At 41.3% G+C, this 16,777-nt stretch overlaps 1 protein-coding gene across 2 annotated transcripts in view; it reads right to left on the bottom strand.

Annotated features, from left to right (window-relative positions):
* Nucleotides 1-16,727, bottom strand: part of PRORP (protein only RNase P catalytic subunit) — a 46,642-nt gene extending 29,915 nt beyond the window's left edge. The window contains exons 1-4 of one of the 2 annotated variants that reach the window (XM_083837690.1): nt 16,588-16,727; nt 14,814-16,198; nt 13,635-13,682; nt 10,055-10,187 (exon numbers count right to left, since the gene is read on the bottom strand). In XM_083837690.1, coding sequence (XP_083693816.1) covers nt 10,055-10,187; nt 13,635-13,682; nt 14,814-15,811 — 1,179 coding nt within the window. In that variant the 5' untranslated portion in view covers nt 15,812-16,198; nt 16,588-16,727. Of the gene's footprint in view, nt 1-10,054; nt 10,188-13,634; nt 13,683-14,813; nt 16,199-16,569 lie in introns of both variants that reach the window. The other variant, XM_083837691.1, reaches the window with a different exon arrangement.
* Between the last annotated feature and the right edge of the window lie 50 nt (nt 16,728-16,777).

The raw sequence follows: 16,777 nt of genomic DNA, 5'->3' as shown, positions 1-16,777 counted from the left end.
CTCTCCACCCACGTTTCCCCAGCAACACACAAGATTGCTCCTTTCCTTTTCCAGAAAAACAAAACAAAGCAAGAAAAAAAACAACACAACACACCTGAAAGAACCATAGAAGATCCAGGTCTCCTTCCCTGAGAGAGAGCTTTTGAGTTGTCAAATTTACCATCCTCTCCAGACACAGGGAAGGAAAAGGGCAAACCCTGGGAGCAAGCAGCAGGCTATGCCATCCAGGTGCAGTACAAAGAGTTATCCATTCATACACACTGACTTACACGAGAGGAGAGAAAGTGTACAGTCTGAAGGATGCTAATCTTTCAAAGATCGGGATTTGTCTGTATTTTATCCAAATCTTACAGCTACGGTAATAAAGAGATGATTCATCTACAGTTCTTTAAAGATACTCCCCTCACTAGCCATCTGGAAAAATAAATTGAAAATCTTCCTTATAAAGAGGAATTAAGCAGAGCACAGCTGCAGCCAGGATACAACTGATCAGGAGAAGCCAGACCCCAAAATCACCCATGCGGTACAACAGTGATGTGAAGGTTGATTTAGGCAAAAGGAATCCAAACAGGATTCCCCTTCCAAACTGAGGACGCGTTGCCTGATCTAAATGCACCAGTGTGTTTGCCAGATAGGGAGATAATGTGTACAGGAAACCAAAAAGGAACATTTAGATGAAAACTTCCTGCTGAACACAACAGGGAACACTTCTGATGAACCCTTACAAGATGCCAACAAGTAGCGAGACATCTCTCTTCACACACAAGAGCACTCAAACAAACACAGCAAACACTACAGCAATTTCTAACTTGTTCCAACTGGGTTTGCCTCAAAACGATGCTGAGGAGAAGTTTCTCTTAATGCAAAGGAGCTACAGAAAAGTGCTGCAACAAACTGTGCAGCAATTCTGCTGCGTTTGCTGCCAGGTGTTGCGCAGGAGCCTGTGTGCCTGATGAACGTGCCTCGCTGCAGCAGGAACATGGGCAGCCTGCAGAAAGGAGGTTGCTGTGGTACCCTGCGTGCAAAACAAAAGGGAATTGGGAAAAAAAAAAAAAAAAGCCTGATTTCATTCATTGCCTCGCTGGGAAAATAGGGAAATGCCAGCTACGCAATCATTAGAAGTGATTCACAGCCACTTTTACTAAGAGATCTTATGTTTGCAAATGGACACCACACTGACTAAATCGATTTATTACTAAGAGCCAGCCATAACAAACCCATTATGGAATTTATCCTGACATAAAGAAGTGAAGACATTTAAACTATTTTTTTGTTTAACCACTAGCATGTGGGTAGCTGAAGTCTATTCATATCTCAGCCAAAGCACGAAACGACTGCACATTTTTTTGGTACTCAACACCAGCTGGATGTCTCACGCTGTATTTCACCATCCTTTTTTACTGGTTTGTACTGGTGCTGCCACAGAAAGAGATGTTTCTACCTTCTTCCTTCTCTTAGCCATTCATTCCTAGCCTAACCCCACCTCTACCTATTCAAACATATCTGTTGGCACAACAAGGAAGGCTGGAACGGAACAGACTTCAGCCTGCACCAGTTGCCCTGGTCAGGTCAGAGCACAGAAGTCTGTACTGGCACAACGTGCAGAAAGCACACAGTCTAGGAATGAGGCTGGGAGCAGGTGAGACTCCTGGGGTCAGCGGGTAGTGCTGACTGTGCTAACTCCCAGGATTGTGAAACTACAGAATTTTGTGAGAGTTTTGGTGATCTCTCAACCTGAGGTATTGGAGTGAAAGTTTAAGATCACTGAAAGGTTAGATCATAGCATTTTTTCTGCACAAATCTAAATAGGAAATGTACTGGAAACTAGAAATAGAAATCATGGTCTTTCTCAAATTCTTCAACAATCCAAAATGTCCCCTAATCTAAATGCCAAAAAACAAAGTACAAAATGCATACAAAGGAGGTACATGAGCAAATCCATAGAGGACTTTAAATACAAGAAAGGCCATTATGCTCATGCAAACACATGGAATTTGGGAAGAAAAGAAAAAAAAACTACCAACAGCTATTAAAATCACTGGAAAAGCAGCTGCTTGTCACTCCTTCCAAACAATAGAATCTGTGCTCACTCATCAGAAAGGGTGGAGACACGACAAGTTGATTATGAAGTACAAAGCTATAGTTACCAATATATATATTTTACAGAAGCATTCACCATATTCTAAGGTTTGTACAACAGAAAAAGCAGTGCTTCCCCTCTCCATATTGAATGGCAATATACTCAAGTGCAAGGAAAGAGTAAACTCGAATTAACAGAATATGATATTGCACTTAAATATCACACAGCCCTACCCTAAGAATCAAACAGTGTGTTTTTCAACACTGAAAGCAGCTTTTAGGGAACTGAAAACATTCACTTTTTAGCAGTTTCATAAAACGTAAAGCGATGGGGGCTGCTTTGTTTTTGGCAGTGTTTCCTGATATCAGAAGAAAAACACAGGAATGAGCATTAGTGTGTGAGAAATAATATTCAGCTGTCAAACTGAAATCCAGCCAATTTCTTTTAAGGCGCCTTGTGTTGCAACTACTGGAGCCCTCTTAAGTCTGTTTGTTGCTGTGCCTGAAGGGTTTAAATATTTCCCCCACAGTTTCAAAGCCTGGAAATCCCCTTCAAACCCGTATAAGCAGGAAGGCTTTTCTCAGTATTGTGTATGGTAACACTATGTACTCTGGATTGCATACGATTTGTTTGCCCTCTATTATTATGCCTGCAGAGTTAACAAACAATGCAAGAGTCTCCAACCGCTGTGTCCGTAACCTCCAGAGATACTGTCACAAACAAGAAGGACCTGGGGTGGGAGGCAGAGAGCAGGCACGCTGGCAGCCCAGCAGCGCTGTTGCAGGACTTGGTGCTGGCTGATGTGGGTCCGTCACACCAACAGTGCAGAACTCAGGCCTCGGCAACCCAGGCAGTGCACTTCTGAGATGTCCTTCCTGAGCACACTTAACATGGAGGAAGGAACAAGAAGTTTGTGATGCTGCCCTCAGTGAAAAAATGCCCTCATCTTTGCACTGCTGCCTTTGGAGATGAACTTGAATGCCTAATAACACTGTAACTGGCATTAAAGACAGACAGTGGAACAAAAAAGCCATGCAATGTGAACTGCACCAAAAAAAAAAAAGAGCATCCGAGTACACAAGGCAGACTAGCACTTACTTAGTGCTAGTCCATAATCTCCATGTGGAAAGATGTCTCATGAAAATCAGAGAGCCAAATATACCTCCCTGCTGCCTTCTCCGTTATGCTGGTACAAATGCTTGAAGTGAATCTAAGCAAGGAACAGATTTAGCTGAAAAACCACCCAAGAGAAAATAAAACCTGATTTTGTCATCTAGGCTTGTCCATACTCAGAATATTTCCACTCAGAATATCTCCACTCAGAACTGGAGAACTGAATGGCACCAAATGTTCTAACCCTATTTTAATATTTCTGGAAACAATCCAGAGAATTATAAACCAGAATCTGTGCATTGTAGCAGGATTGGTCAGATTATGGAAAACTGTATAAAACCACTGGAACACCATGATCTGGAGGAGTTTCATGTGCACATCTTTTGCAAAAGACATCTCAAAAAATTATTTCCATGTGTCAATGTAGGTAAAAGAGAACCACATGACATTAATTATATTTTAAAAAAAAAACTGACATAACTTCATAAAAAGCTACTAAACCACTGAACAAGCCATAGCATTTTCGAAAAGAGAACAAAGGGTCATGCTAAAAAATTAGCATCTTCTTTCAAAGTTCTATACTAATTCCCATATGTACATGAAATATTTTACAGACATTGATGAAAGAGAATGGCACAGAAGAAGCCAGACCAATGATGAATACAAAACCAAATTAAATTTAACATCAAAAAGATGAAACAATGCATACTATGGAAAAAAGTATACTTACATTTTACAGATTTCTGGAGGAACTGTATCTACTTATAGGATCATCATGTGTAATGAAAACATCCACTCACATTGCTGCTGTTCTAAAACAAACCTTACCAAATCTTCAGAGATAAGGCATTTGATAGATAACATGAAATTATTATAACTTGTTAAGCCATTCTAGTTACCATAAATTACAACGAAGCCCTGTGTTAGAAATTCCACATAGGTCTCTGCAGCATCAGAAAAATCTGGGTTTGACCACAGCTAGAGACCAGCTCCTTGACTTAAAAGCAAGCATTTTTGGTGACGGACCAAAGGATGAAATGGTAAAGGACCATTTGATTATGCCCAAGTTCAAAGAGGTAACATTTCAAAGTGTGTATAAGAACATGAGCTCATACTAATTTTACTTTAGAAGTATTATCAAAGAACTTAGCAATATTCAAAGGCAGAGAACACTGTCTGAAGAAGTCTTAAGATCCTAATTAGTGGAATGAACGAGCTGCAACTACCAGACTGTGTATCCAAGGGGTTTCCAATAAAATAATCTCCTTGAAAATAAACTACTCAGATTAAGTCAGATTAGTTTAACTCTTAGGTGAAAATTTACTATTCTGACTTCACATTTATGGCGCCTGTCTGCCTCTGTGATCAGCTAATGAACAGGAAAAAAAAAAGGAATATTTTATCAAGGTATGACATTCTAAAACCTTGGTGAATCTTTTTATTTCTTCTATTTCTCTCTATTTCTTTTTATATGTTCTAGCTAATGCAAGGAAGATACAGATCTAGAAAATCATTGCATCAGCAAAGCAAGCGTATTTTAACCAAGGAAATGGCATTCAAAAAGATTAGAAGATTAGAAACAGATTTTTCTTACTTGATTGCCCTAACTGGAGTATTGAGTATGTTAGGAGAATTTCCAAATACAGAGGTGACAAAGGAGCAGTTTGAAAAGACTAGGTGGGACAACAGAACAGGTTTAGACAATGGATTGAAAGAAAGGAACATTATTTTCTTACGTGGTGGCCTAATTTTGGAGCACAATGAGCTGATGGCATAGTAGACAGTGACCTCAATAAAATCTCAATTCATTCCTTGTTAAATGAATCAAGAAGAGGAAGACTGGACCACCCCAGAAGATCCGACCCAACCCCACCAAAGATTCTCTAACACTGAGGTAATCAAGGGGAAGAAATACATGCTAAATTTATTTCTTGCTACTGAGGAAGCAGCGTAGTCTTTTTATTCTCTGCCAAAATAATCTCCGTGCTTCTCTTTGCTTCCATTATCAGGAGCCTCTGGGGTAAGAGAAGATGCAAGAGAAGCCTTAGAAAAATTCCAGCAGCCTTTGTATCTCACCACCCATTTCCCTGCACAGTCTTCCCTCTTCCCCTCCTCTTCCTTCCTTCCAGAAGTTCTCTCCTCTCTAGCAGATCATATCACAAGAGTGTAACATTCTCTTTGAATTAAATGGAGGCAGTAAGACAGAAAGTATGCAGGATAAGTTAGTGCTCTCAGCCTGTCTGGGCGATCTAGTACTGACATTATCCCAACATCCACCATAAACCATTACCCACCTTTATTCTACGCTTACTAAGATTCAGTACAAGCTTCAGTAGTGGACCGAGCTCTGAAGCTAGTCTTCTTTCTAACCCCCAAACTAACCTAACCAAAACACTGCAACCGAAAGAAACCCACAGCTAATCCTGAGCCCCTCAAATCTCCCCTGTTCCTGTGGCATGTTACAAGACCTAGCAACAAACCTGGCTTGAGGCAATACGGGATTCTGCCGTACTGACTACTAACCTCATCCCAATTGAGTCCAGTGGCCCATATGTAGCAGAGAAAAAATAATTAAAAAAAGTTCAGCCCTGTCTACAAATGTTGTGTCTTATCTTTGTAGGTTTTCCTAGATCTATGACAGGACTCTTCAAGATCCAGGAGTCAGCAGGGCTAGTAGTGGTGTATTTAATTCTAATTGCAATGCTAACCCTATTCTTATCCAAGGACCATATTCAACCCATAACTAAAAATTAGCCACAAGACAGTAACGGACTTGATCATCACTGTGTTATTCTGCAACACCTGTAAAATCATCTGTAGAATAAAAAATGTTCAGCACTGGTTGTCCTATAATGAAATGAGTTATAAGTCAGTTTTTTGATTCCTGTTGTTGCTGACTGTCATAACACATTTGTTCCTACCCATGTCACTTCTGTTCTAATGCTGTGACCAAACCAGAGCCGTACTGAGCGAGCACTTCAAGTATTTTAACTCCCAAATATCAGCTCTTGCCTTAGTCTTGTCCATAGCCCAACACCAGCACGCACCCAAAAGGCTACCAGTAAGCTCTTCATCTCCACTGCTATTAGCTTTCATTCGATCCTAATGAACTTCTAAGATTCTATCAATAACTCAAGTTCTCCAGTGCCTGCTGTCCAAAACAGTAACCCCCAAACAACAGACTTCCAGGACTTTTGAGATTCAGCCATACCAAGTTCTTCCATCCTCGCTATCCTGAAACCCCATCCTACCTACAACCCAAAAGAACCACAAGAAGTGTCCCTGTCTAAAAAAGCCCCATCCCAGTGCAAGGTGCAGCGTTCACCAACAGGCCACATTTTTGTACTCCTACTGTACATAAAAAACTTAACTGGGACTTTGAACCCTGTGATGCAGTATGGCACACACCTAGGAGGGAAGGGGGACACATGAAGCCACAGGAGAAATTCCACCCAGCCTTCTCCTTCCTTCTTCTCCTCACAAAGTCCTTTTGCTCGCTGGCACTGACAGGAAGAAGGTAACATATGGGAGCAGGGGTAGAGGAGGTAAATGGCCCACACAGCCTGGGTGGAGCACACACTGTGCACTGTGAAGAACTATATGATTTTGCTAGAAACTGAGACTGCGTCAGACGGTTTTGGAGTACGTACATTTTTTGGAATTAGTGAACTACACCATTTAGAACAGAACTCACATACAGCACAAAGGGCTTTGAGGCAAATTGTGCAGTTGGGACATGTCCACATGAAAGGAGAACCAAAGCACTGTAGGAAAGCCATCAATCTAAAAGCTGACAGAGCGCTTTATTTTCCATGCTCCTCGGAAACAGCAAAGCCTCATTCAACTGCAAAAATAACAGCAATATGAATGGGTCACTTCCTCTTCTCCCTCCAGTCTCTTATACTGTAGAAGGATTTGTAAAACCCCTTTACACAATTAGCCCAGACCTAGTGCGGGGACTTTACATGCCCACAAACCCATCTCTTCCTGCCTTCCTGCCAGCACACACACACACATCTGGCATGTGCTTCCTTCCTCCTGCACAGCAGCCCTTACCAGAGGCATGAAGTAGCTGTGAAGGGAATGAAATGGCTGCGCTTGTGTATTTGAGAGAAACAGCTGAGAGCAGCTGAGCATGAAAGTCTTCACGGCAAAAGATGCTGCTGCCTCTCAGGATACTGATTTTATCATCTCAGGCTCAATAGCAGAGCTCCCAATTAAATGCAGCCAGAGTAAACAGGCATCCAGCTGAAAGCATCACCCAGACACTGGTACAAATGTGACAGTCCTGTTACGATTGTGTTCTTCCTGGATCAGCTGCAAGGTTGCAGCTCGCTACATCTGACCAGCATCTGACATCCTTATTACACAACTTTTGGTAGTTATTAACAAAAATCTGAATTGATGGCTATTTTTAATGTGTCACAGGTATTTTCTCATCACAGATGACCATACATAGTCCAAGTAAGCCATCTTTTCAAAATATTTGAAAAGTATCGTATGCTGCCATTCTTATGTGTAATCCTAAATTGTTTGATTTTCTTTTCTAAAAGTATCTAAAGCCAAAAATCTCATTATTTTTTTAAACACAGCACAACAGACTACTGTTGGAGGATCCTCAATAAACCATACCTCTGCTCCTCACTTGCTACTCTGACTGCACGTATGCTTCAGTGAGAGTAAATTAAAAAAAAAGGCAATGACACTGCTGTAAGACAGCAGACTATTCCTTAGTGAAGAAAAAGGAAAATTCCAAATGCATTACAAATGCAATTTAAAACATTATTGGAACAAAACTTTTTTAGAGCTCAAAACAACTCAAACTGTTTCCCTGATTAATCATTTTGTTGCAAGAAGCACTGATGCATTGAGGAAAATTAGTTAAATGAAAACAGGGAATAGAAAGTCAAAATACTTTCTATTGCAGCTACTAGAAAAACATGACTGCCTGGAAAATGCAAAACCCCCTCTCTCATTTATTTGCCTACATCATGACTTCAGCCTCCTCACCTAGCTTCCTCTCTGGAAAACCCTGGCTGCAGGAGAAGTCGCAGAGTCTGGCATAGCAAAACTGGGCAGGATATTTTCTCCGTCACGTCTGCTTTCACAGAACAAAGGCAACAAAAAGTCCCAAAGTTATTTCTGGAAACCTCCAACACATCACAACGCTGCTTGGCCTCTGCCACACCTCCACGCTCAGCTCTCAGAGCGGGAGCGGACTCGGAGCCATGCAGCCAGCAGCGAGCACACCGAGCTTACCCCCTCCCAGCCTCCTGCTGCCCACCTGGACCAAGGCCGACACGCAACTGCCCTAGAGAGGCAAATGACAGAAATGCAGCTACCGCACAAATTAGCAAAATCTATGGGCATCAAAACTTAACACGGATTCTTTGTTTCATTAGACTGCATTCACTAGATCGATCAGGTGCATTTCCACTATTGCTCAACTGGGGCGTGAATGACCCATTACAGAATTCCCTAGTTGAGCTCCCCCCCCCAGATGGTGCTGCTAATCTAGCCCTGTACACTTCACACATTTGAAATTTTCAGGACAGCAGTCACCACACAGAACGTGAATGAAGCTTCATGGACTAGACAGTTAACTGTTTCAGGCACTGAATTTTTGCTGTTGCTTTCTTTAATAAACCTACCTCAACTTTTCCCAAAGGTGTTTGGAGAACGAGTAAAGTTAGTTCTACAGCATGCAATAAAACGTTTCCTTTTGTTTATCTTGTAATATTACAGAACACCAGTACCCACTGAATACTTAAAATTATTGCTATATTTTTAAGGATAATTTCACTCCCCTTCACAGCCAGATCTGCCAAAAGTCCTGAACTGAGGAGAGTATCTGTGTAGAAATTAGATATCTGAACAACATGCTTCATACACTACAAGCACCCTGACATTAACTGTTTCAGATTTCTTTCACTGTTATACATGTGCAAGGGCTGTGTCTGCAGAAAGCCTTAAACACAAACCTGGCATCCTCTCCCATATTTTCAGAACTGGCGCAGAACAGAGGTTCCAGCTGCTGCAAAATGACATCAATACTTACCGAGGTAAAGCAAAACCACCCCGAGATGTGGTGTGGGCTCCACCTAGTGGAGCTCAGCTTCATTCAGTATCACTATTGCTGGATCTCCACACAAAACGAGTAGGAAGCAGAACTGCAATATATAATATAGCCTATGGGAATTACTCCCTCTTGTATGTATACAACATCCTTAGAAGAGCTTGACGCTCCTGATGTATACTGTAATTATAAATATGAAAGTGCATGTTTAAAATCAAGCGGTAATTGGTTGGTCGGTTGTAAAATCTGAGTAAACAAAATGAAAAGTGGATCTTTATTGTTTCTGGCAAACAGCCACCAAACTGAAAAATCAAGTATTCGGCACATAAACACAAGCTTCATATATGATACTGAACTTATCAAGGACTTCTGCTTTTTTTGCAAGCTCAAAATGCTACATCTTACTTTGTTCTAGTTACTAAACTTTATTCCATACTTAAAATGTATCTTTTGAAGGATTAGAAGATTTCCACAGCTTTTCATTTTTTATTTAAAAACATATTTTTTCCAAGTTTCCTTTACATTTTAATTATTTCAGTATCCATTAATGACTGGTTGAAAATGTAAGAACAAAAACAATGCTAAAGAGATCAAGGTTTAGACACGTTTTATCAACAGAACTGAATACATATACATATATAGAGAGGATACTTCAAGTAAGTATCTAATGATTTATTAATGTTTAAAGCAAAGAAAAAATAAGATTTGTAGTGTTTTCAAAGAAATTTAATATTAATTATATATCACCCTCCTAGCCAACGAGCCTGACAGCATGCAAGACCTACCTGTGGACTTGTCTTTCTGAAAGTGTCAGTTCCATGTATCACATCTCTTATTATTCTTTCACTGAGATTATTATACTCCTCTTTGCTGAGCTCACTATCCTCCAGCTGATGGCTGCAAACTGGGCACTGTCCACTGTATCAATAGTGAAACAAGAAGATAAAAACAAAAGACTTTTAAATAAGAACTGCCTTAAATTTTATTAATTTGTCCGAGTATGAGCACATTTGGGGTTGGACCCGATGATCTCTTGAGGTCCCTTCCAACCCCTACAATTCTGTGATTCTTTCCAACAAATCCAACAGAGTAAAATTATGTGAAAATTAGTTGTACTCTTTCTGGGATGCATCCAAAACTCTGAAGTCACTAGAAATATTTTATGGGCTTCCATTGGATCAGGATCAAAGAGTGAACTCTAGAGACATTTGAGGATTTAGGACTAAAATTCTGCAGGTTCGTGTAGAAAAGCTGTGGTCGCTTCTGGATTTTTGTATAATCTTCCAGAACTCTGCTGTCAGAAAGAGAATAATCTTTTTAAAAATCTAGCCTTTTTTCAGTTGTTGCATGTCCCACAGCCACAGCCTCTGCCCCAACACACATTCTGAAGAAAATCAAAGTGCCATTGCTTCCAAGTACTGTTTGTTCATTCTTTTGACTCTTTCACAGTTGTCCCTCCCTTTAGCCCCTCCAAATTAAGCCTGTACAGCAAGACAATGCACAACTCCATACCCAGGTCAGAAATGTGTGAGTCATGCACCATTGCCACGAACCTCTGGGCCTACCACAAAGCTATCAGTAAGGTGTGGGTAGCAGTGGAGGACTGAGACAAAACAACATGCGTCTCAGTGCTTCAGTTGTGAACTTCATGAACTCTTTTTTTCCCCTAAAAAGCTTGTTTGAACTTTCACAGATAAGCTTTCTAAAGACAAATGAATGAGCTAAAAATATACATAGACTTCGTGGTATATATACTTCATGACGTGCATCAGTGAGCGTGGGTTAAAACTGGAAATGTTTCCAAGCTTAACTCTTTAATAACTATGTGAAAAAGGAAAAAAAAAAAAAAGGGGTCAGAAAGGACGTTAAAGAGAGCTAAGACACAACTGACTGTGAATTTCTGTAGCGTATGTTAAAGTTCTTAAGCACTTCTTCAAAGAGTATCAGACATGAGATCCACCTTGCCTCTTCATCACCAGACTGGAGACTCCAGCCACGGTACCAATAAAATAAGCAGAATCCAATGGTTTGTTCAACAGGCAATAAATTAAATAACACTTAGTCGGAACGGGTCTTTGATAATTCCTGGCTGCCAAACAATGAATTTTCCCTGCTCGCTCCCACTTAGGCTGCTCTTATATGCAGGATATGTTGTTGATACTTCATTTTCTCTTTTCTATCATGCCCTGTTTAGAAGCTTATATTCACACAGCTGGACATACTTTGAAGTGAAGAAATAAACATTCTCCTCTAAATCCAACACAATAACTTATTATCACAAGCACAATCTCAGAACTGAATCAAAGGCTTTGAGCTTCAAGTGTTAATACGGAACAAGTTGTTCTCCTCTGACTTTCTCCACAAAGATATCCTGGAGATACCAAGGGTAAGCCACTGTAATTTTCTAAACCATGGCAATCAGAAATGTGAAATTCTGCCAAAAACTGATGTCTGGTACACATTAATGCCTAGACCAATACCTAAAAACAAACCAAGAGTGCATTAATTGCATAGCTGACCTCACTGACCATTTTATGATTTCATGCCGAGAAATTCCCAGACAGATATCTTACAGATATCTCTGTAAGATATGTACCTGTCCTTACAACTCATTGACTGTTAAACCTCTTTTTTTGAGGGACAGAGCTAGAGTATCACGGCACCTATGCAAAACATGAAATCAGACGTGATAATTGGCTCAAAAAAAAAAATCAAGCTTTCTATAGCTGATCTTGGAAAACCAACACTTTTGTAACTTTGCAGAGGGTTCAAGCTTCTGACTATGACTACCACAGATCAAAGAAACTAGAAGCTCAGAGAAAGAAGAAAATATCCCGGCTATAAGCATATTAGATATAACTGCCAGTATTTATAAAAAAAATCAGGACAACCTATAAACGAGCCTACTGAATTTTCAAGCTCAGCTTAGGAAATAATAGTTCCTTTGGACACCAGTTACACTGAGTGCAGAGATGAGTCTAGTAACAATAGCCACATGCGTTTCAGATATACCTTAAAAGGGCTTTGTCCTTTATGCTAAGGACAAAAAACAAAACAAAACAAAACAAAAAAACTTTATTACAACCTAAGGATTCTTTCTGGCAAAAGCAGTTTAATTTAAACACAACAAAACTCACGTATTCTTTTTCTTTTCTTGAAACCATTTTAACTTTATTTGAATACTTATCCAGGCAGGTTACATGAAAGCTGTTTACTTCAAAATAAGAAGTATCCATATAGTTATCACGAAATAACTGCTACATAGCACCTTGCCATTGCTGCATTCACAGATTCGTAACCCACGATAGCATGTGAAGTGATCGAAGTCCCTTTAAGTCTGTAACAGCTTATACAGTAAGAAAGCAAGTTTCTGCAACTTTTGAATTTTAAAACTGTTTAGAGTTTTAAAGAGGCTGAAAAGGTTGTCTAGACTGTGTTGATTTATCATAATACAGTACAGTAACACACACATTCGTACGTAATAATAACCCATTACGTTACAGTGAACAACCCCTACACTTAGGGCAGGAGTTTCACCATTCTCTCACGGGCTTCAAAAGCAGCAGTCTCTGTGTGCGCTTTTGCTTACGAGTAGCAGTGCATTATTAGGAACCACCACTTAGCGTACTACTGTGAATCACCAAAATAGCCTAATCTATTGGAAACATTCTTATAATTCATACATTTGCAGTTCCCAAATTGCTACAAAACCACAGAACTAGGTTCCAAATAGAATGGTACCCCTTACAATAGGAATTTACAGACATTAAGAAAACTGTGCTGTAATATAAACGTGCATCCAAGTTACCCCTCTGGAAAACCAACATAAGAATCATTTATTGTGTCTTCATTCAAATCAGGTGGGAAGGGAGAACCCTTGCATCTGTATAAATTACTGCAAGGTACGAATAGCAACAGAGAGCTTTCAAGGTGACATCAATTTACACCCCAAAAGCTGCTCTACTAAATATCCTGTTAAACCACAGTGTTGTAAAGCCAACCAAAAAGTTAGTCTTTAATTCCTAAACATTAAACAAATAAGACATGCTGTAAAATAGCATTTTTTTAACTTATTTTTCTCTATGTTTTTGTTTGGTTTTGAGTGTGTTTTTTTTTTTTTTTGTCTCGGCTATGCTCAACATAGCTCTTTTTCAACTCTACCTCTTGGGTCTTGTTTCATGCACAAGAATGAGTTGGAAATTGGAGTCTGGGAAGTCATATATACACAATGAAAATTCATATTCTCAAGGATTAAAATATTTTCGTATACAAAGATATAGAAAAAGAAAATTTATAGCTATGAGAGAAAAGCTCAAGATTTATCAAAGGACAACAGCTCACTTTTAAATAAAATGTTGCATTTACCTGTTGGTGATGTTGGTCAGGTGTCCTCTCCAGTTCTCTCCCGGTATACTAACATGTACATAGGGAAAGATAAATGACAGTATTAGATCCTTATTTAACAATACCTAAATTACAGATAAAGAACAATTCTATTTTGGTCAACGTTTAGAAATAAAATAGACCAATCAGCCCTGCAAAGAAATTGTACGAAGATTCATATGTAATTTAGCAATGTCTAAAAATATTATGTAATGAATCAGCATCTAATAACATGCAGAGAACGAACACCAAACTCTCCAGTTTACTTCGTCACCAAATATTAAGAACTGTATAAATAACCAGATTGCACAGACAGTTTCAAGCTGCTGCCTTACACATTCGTAAAGCACTTCCAAAATCAAGATGGGAAAGCAGGACTCAAGAATTCTGTGCATGTCATCCTGACAGATTCAGAAAGATACTCCACAAGTAATGTTGCTTATCCCATAATCCTGCATTGAGGCTTTCTCACCACATCATCATCACCCCCACCACTAGAGGTGCCACCACACTCACATGAAGTCCTTTTTGCCCACAAGATCCAAAACAGAATAATACACACGACAACATGAAATGGCAGACTTCTCTCCCTTTGCCACTGCGTTTATTATCTTAGGCTGCACAATTACACATGCCATGGGCTTTGGGATAGTCATCCCATTTCTCCCCTCCTTTCCTATTGCACACAATGATACACAGAGGTTCTTTAATGTTTTTTGCTGATGATGCTTGTTTGTTTTACAAAGACAATAGGCAACCAAAAATACTGTGACTCTTTGTTGTATACTCAGATCTCTGTATTGGATCTGGCTTTACTCACTAGTAAAAGCCAGCGCTAACCTGCTCTTCAGAAAAACAACAACAACAAAAACATTTAAAAGAACACCTATTCAGTTACACTCACAGACCTCACTTCTGTGCGTACTCTACTGTCAGTTTCCTCTGTCAGCAAAAGTTACTTCCCAATCTGCATTGTTTTTGCGAGGCTAAGGGTGCTAGAAGTTGGCAGATTCTATTTCTGTTTGGGAACTGTGTCAAGTGCTTATTCATTTTCAGCCATCAGCATAAACAATATGTTAAGGGATCTTATTAGATTTGATGTGTGGAATAATCAGAATCCCACCTTCATGAGCTGGAGCTTGCTATTGGAACATTATTTACCTTTCAAACCACAGCTTTATACTCCGCATAAGTGTTTTGTGAGGATATATTTGGTTCTCTCTGAAATATAAGAGGACATCAAACAGCTCTTTTTGTAATTCAGGATCTTTCATACCCCTGCTGTAGTCAAAAAAGGCCTGCAGGACATCCAGTGTTGGCACCAAATCTTTAGCCAACATTTCACGGTAGAGTTCGCATGCGAGGGTCATTTCTTGGTGACGGCAGGCTGCTTTGATACAGGACTCATAGTTCGCTCGTGAAGGAATCATAGCCATTTTTATTTCTTCCAAAATAGTCAATGCCTTTCTCCATTGATCTGAATTACTCAGCCCCCTGACAATAACATTGTAAGCCCCACTTTCTAAAATTTTAAATCTGATTTTCAATATATCATACACGTCACAGATTTCTGAAGTCTTCCCTTGTTGGGCACACAATGCCAGATACTTGACCAACAGGTTATACCCAATGTCACCGTTACTTTTTGCCACGTGAGTCAGCAAGGACTTAGCCACGTCAATGGGGCTGTTGTACCTGATCATATTGTTAAACATCACTTCTTCAAATATTTCTGGTGACGGAAAGCTTTCCCTCAGTCTATTCCATTCCTCAGCCTGTAAAGGTTTTTCTGGAGGCTGTACCTTGGCAAACTTATGCCTTAATGAAATGTGACTTATTCGTTTCTTGGGAGCTCCTGCAGAGGAAGAGAGGCGGAGTTTCTCTTCAGGTATTTGTTTAGTTTCCTCATCCCATCCTTTTTCTTCTTCGTAAACAACTTCAGACCTTTTCTTGGTAGGAAAGGCATCAGCTCCTTTGGGATCCACGGGTAAAGCAGTGCTGGAAGATGTCACGAAACTGAAACAGCTAACTTTTTCCCTACTGGGGATGCCGAAAGAGACAGCAAACAGTTGTTGACATCTCGAAACAGGCCAGAACATACGGCATTTCCACAGCAAAGCCTGCAAACCCTGCTGACTAGTTTGAGAAAAGAGTGCCATCACAAGAAGTTATCTCGCTATCAGCTCACGGTGTTGAGAGAAGCTGTAATATGGAAACCAGCTTGCATGGGAAAGTTTATCATAAAGGTCTGAGGGCCGTCACGCTGCATAAGCTGCAGTTTCAAAATGTGTGTTCTGTGAGTCGTTTACAATTATTATGGAAACAAAAAAAGGTAAAATGTCTTCAAAAAAAAAAAGACAATTACTCAGACTACGAGAACATTCATCCAAACGAGTGCCTTTCTGTCTAGAGATGACGCTTTGCAGGTTCGCGGCGCAGCATTTCTCTGACAGCTGCCGTACAGAGGAGGTACCGCTGCATGCAGCCAGGCCAAGGGCGCAGCGTTTCTTCCTCCTGCCTTCACGCAGGCCAGTTCGGGAGGTTCCCTACAAACAAGCACAGCCCGCACCGTCACGCCCTGCTCCGCACCACCCACACCGCCACCTTCACGGCTCGCTGTACCCGGACACCTCCAGGCCAGGAACCGCCCCGGGGGCCCTCGGGCAGTCCCGGCACGGCCCCCCCGCCCCCCGCCCGGTGCCAAGCCCCGCCTGCTCGCCCCCAGCCCCCCCCACGCCTCGCTGCCACAAAGCGGGGGCCCGCAAGCGACGCGGGCTGAACTACAACTCCCAGAGTGCCACGCGGCACGGCGGCTGCGCGCTGCCTAATGGGAAATGTAGTCTCTCTCCCCCCCTTGCCCCGCCTCACCGCGCCAGAGCGTTCAGGAGCGCGGCCGCTACGCGCGCTGCGCTCTCACCCTGCGGGGCTCGCTCACCTCCCTCGGTGCGCGGCGGCCGTGGGCGCCTCGGTGCCGCGGGAGGCTCGCTGCGGGCCCGCTGCCCGCCCGCCGCGTGGAGCAGAGGCGGCCGCGCGGCGGACAGGGCGCTCACCGCCCCTCTCACCCGGAAGTGTTACTGGGCGCGCCCGCCGGGCTCACAGCCAATCACATCTCGGGGGGGGGGGCG

Source organism: Anser anser, assembly GCF_964211835.1.
Source record: "Anser anser genome assembly, chromosome: 5".
Classification (NCBI taxonomy): Eukaryota; Metazoa; Chordata; class Aves; order Anseriformes; family Anatidae; genus Anser; species Anser anser.
Note: the sequence above shows the minus strand (reverse complement) of the source record. Positions and strands in the feature narration are given on the sequence as shown.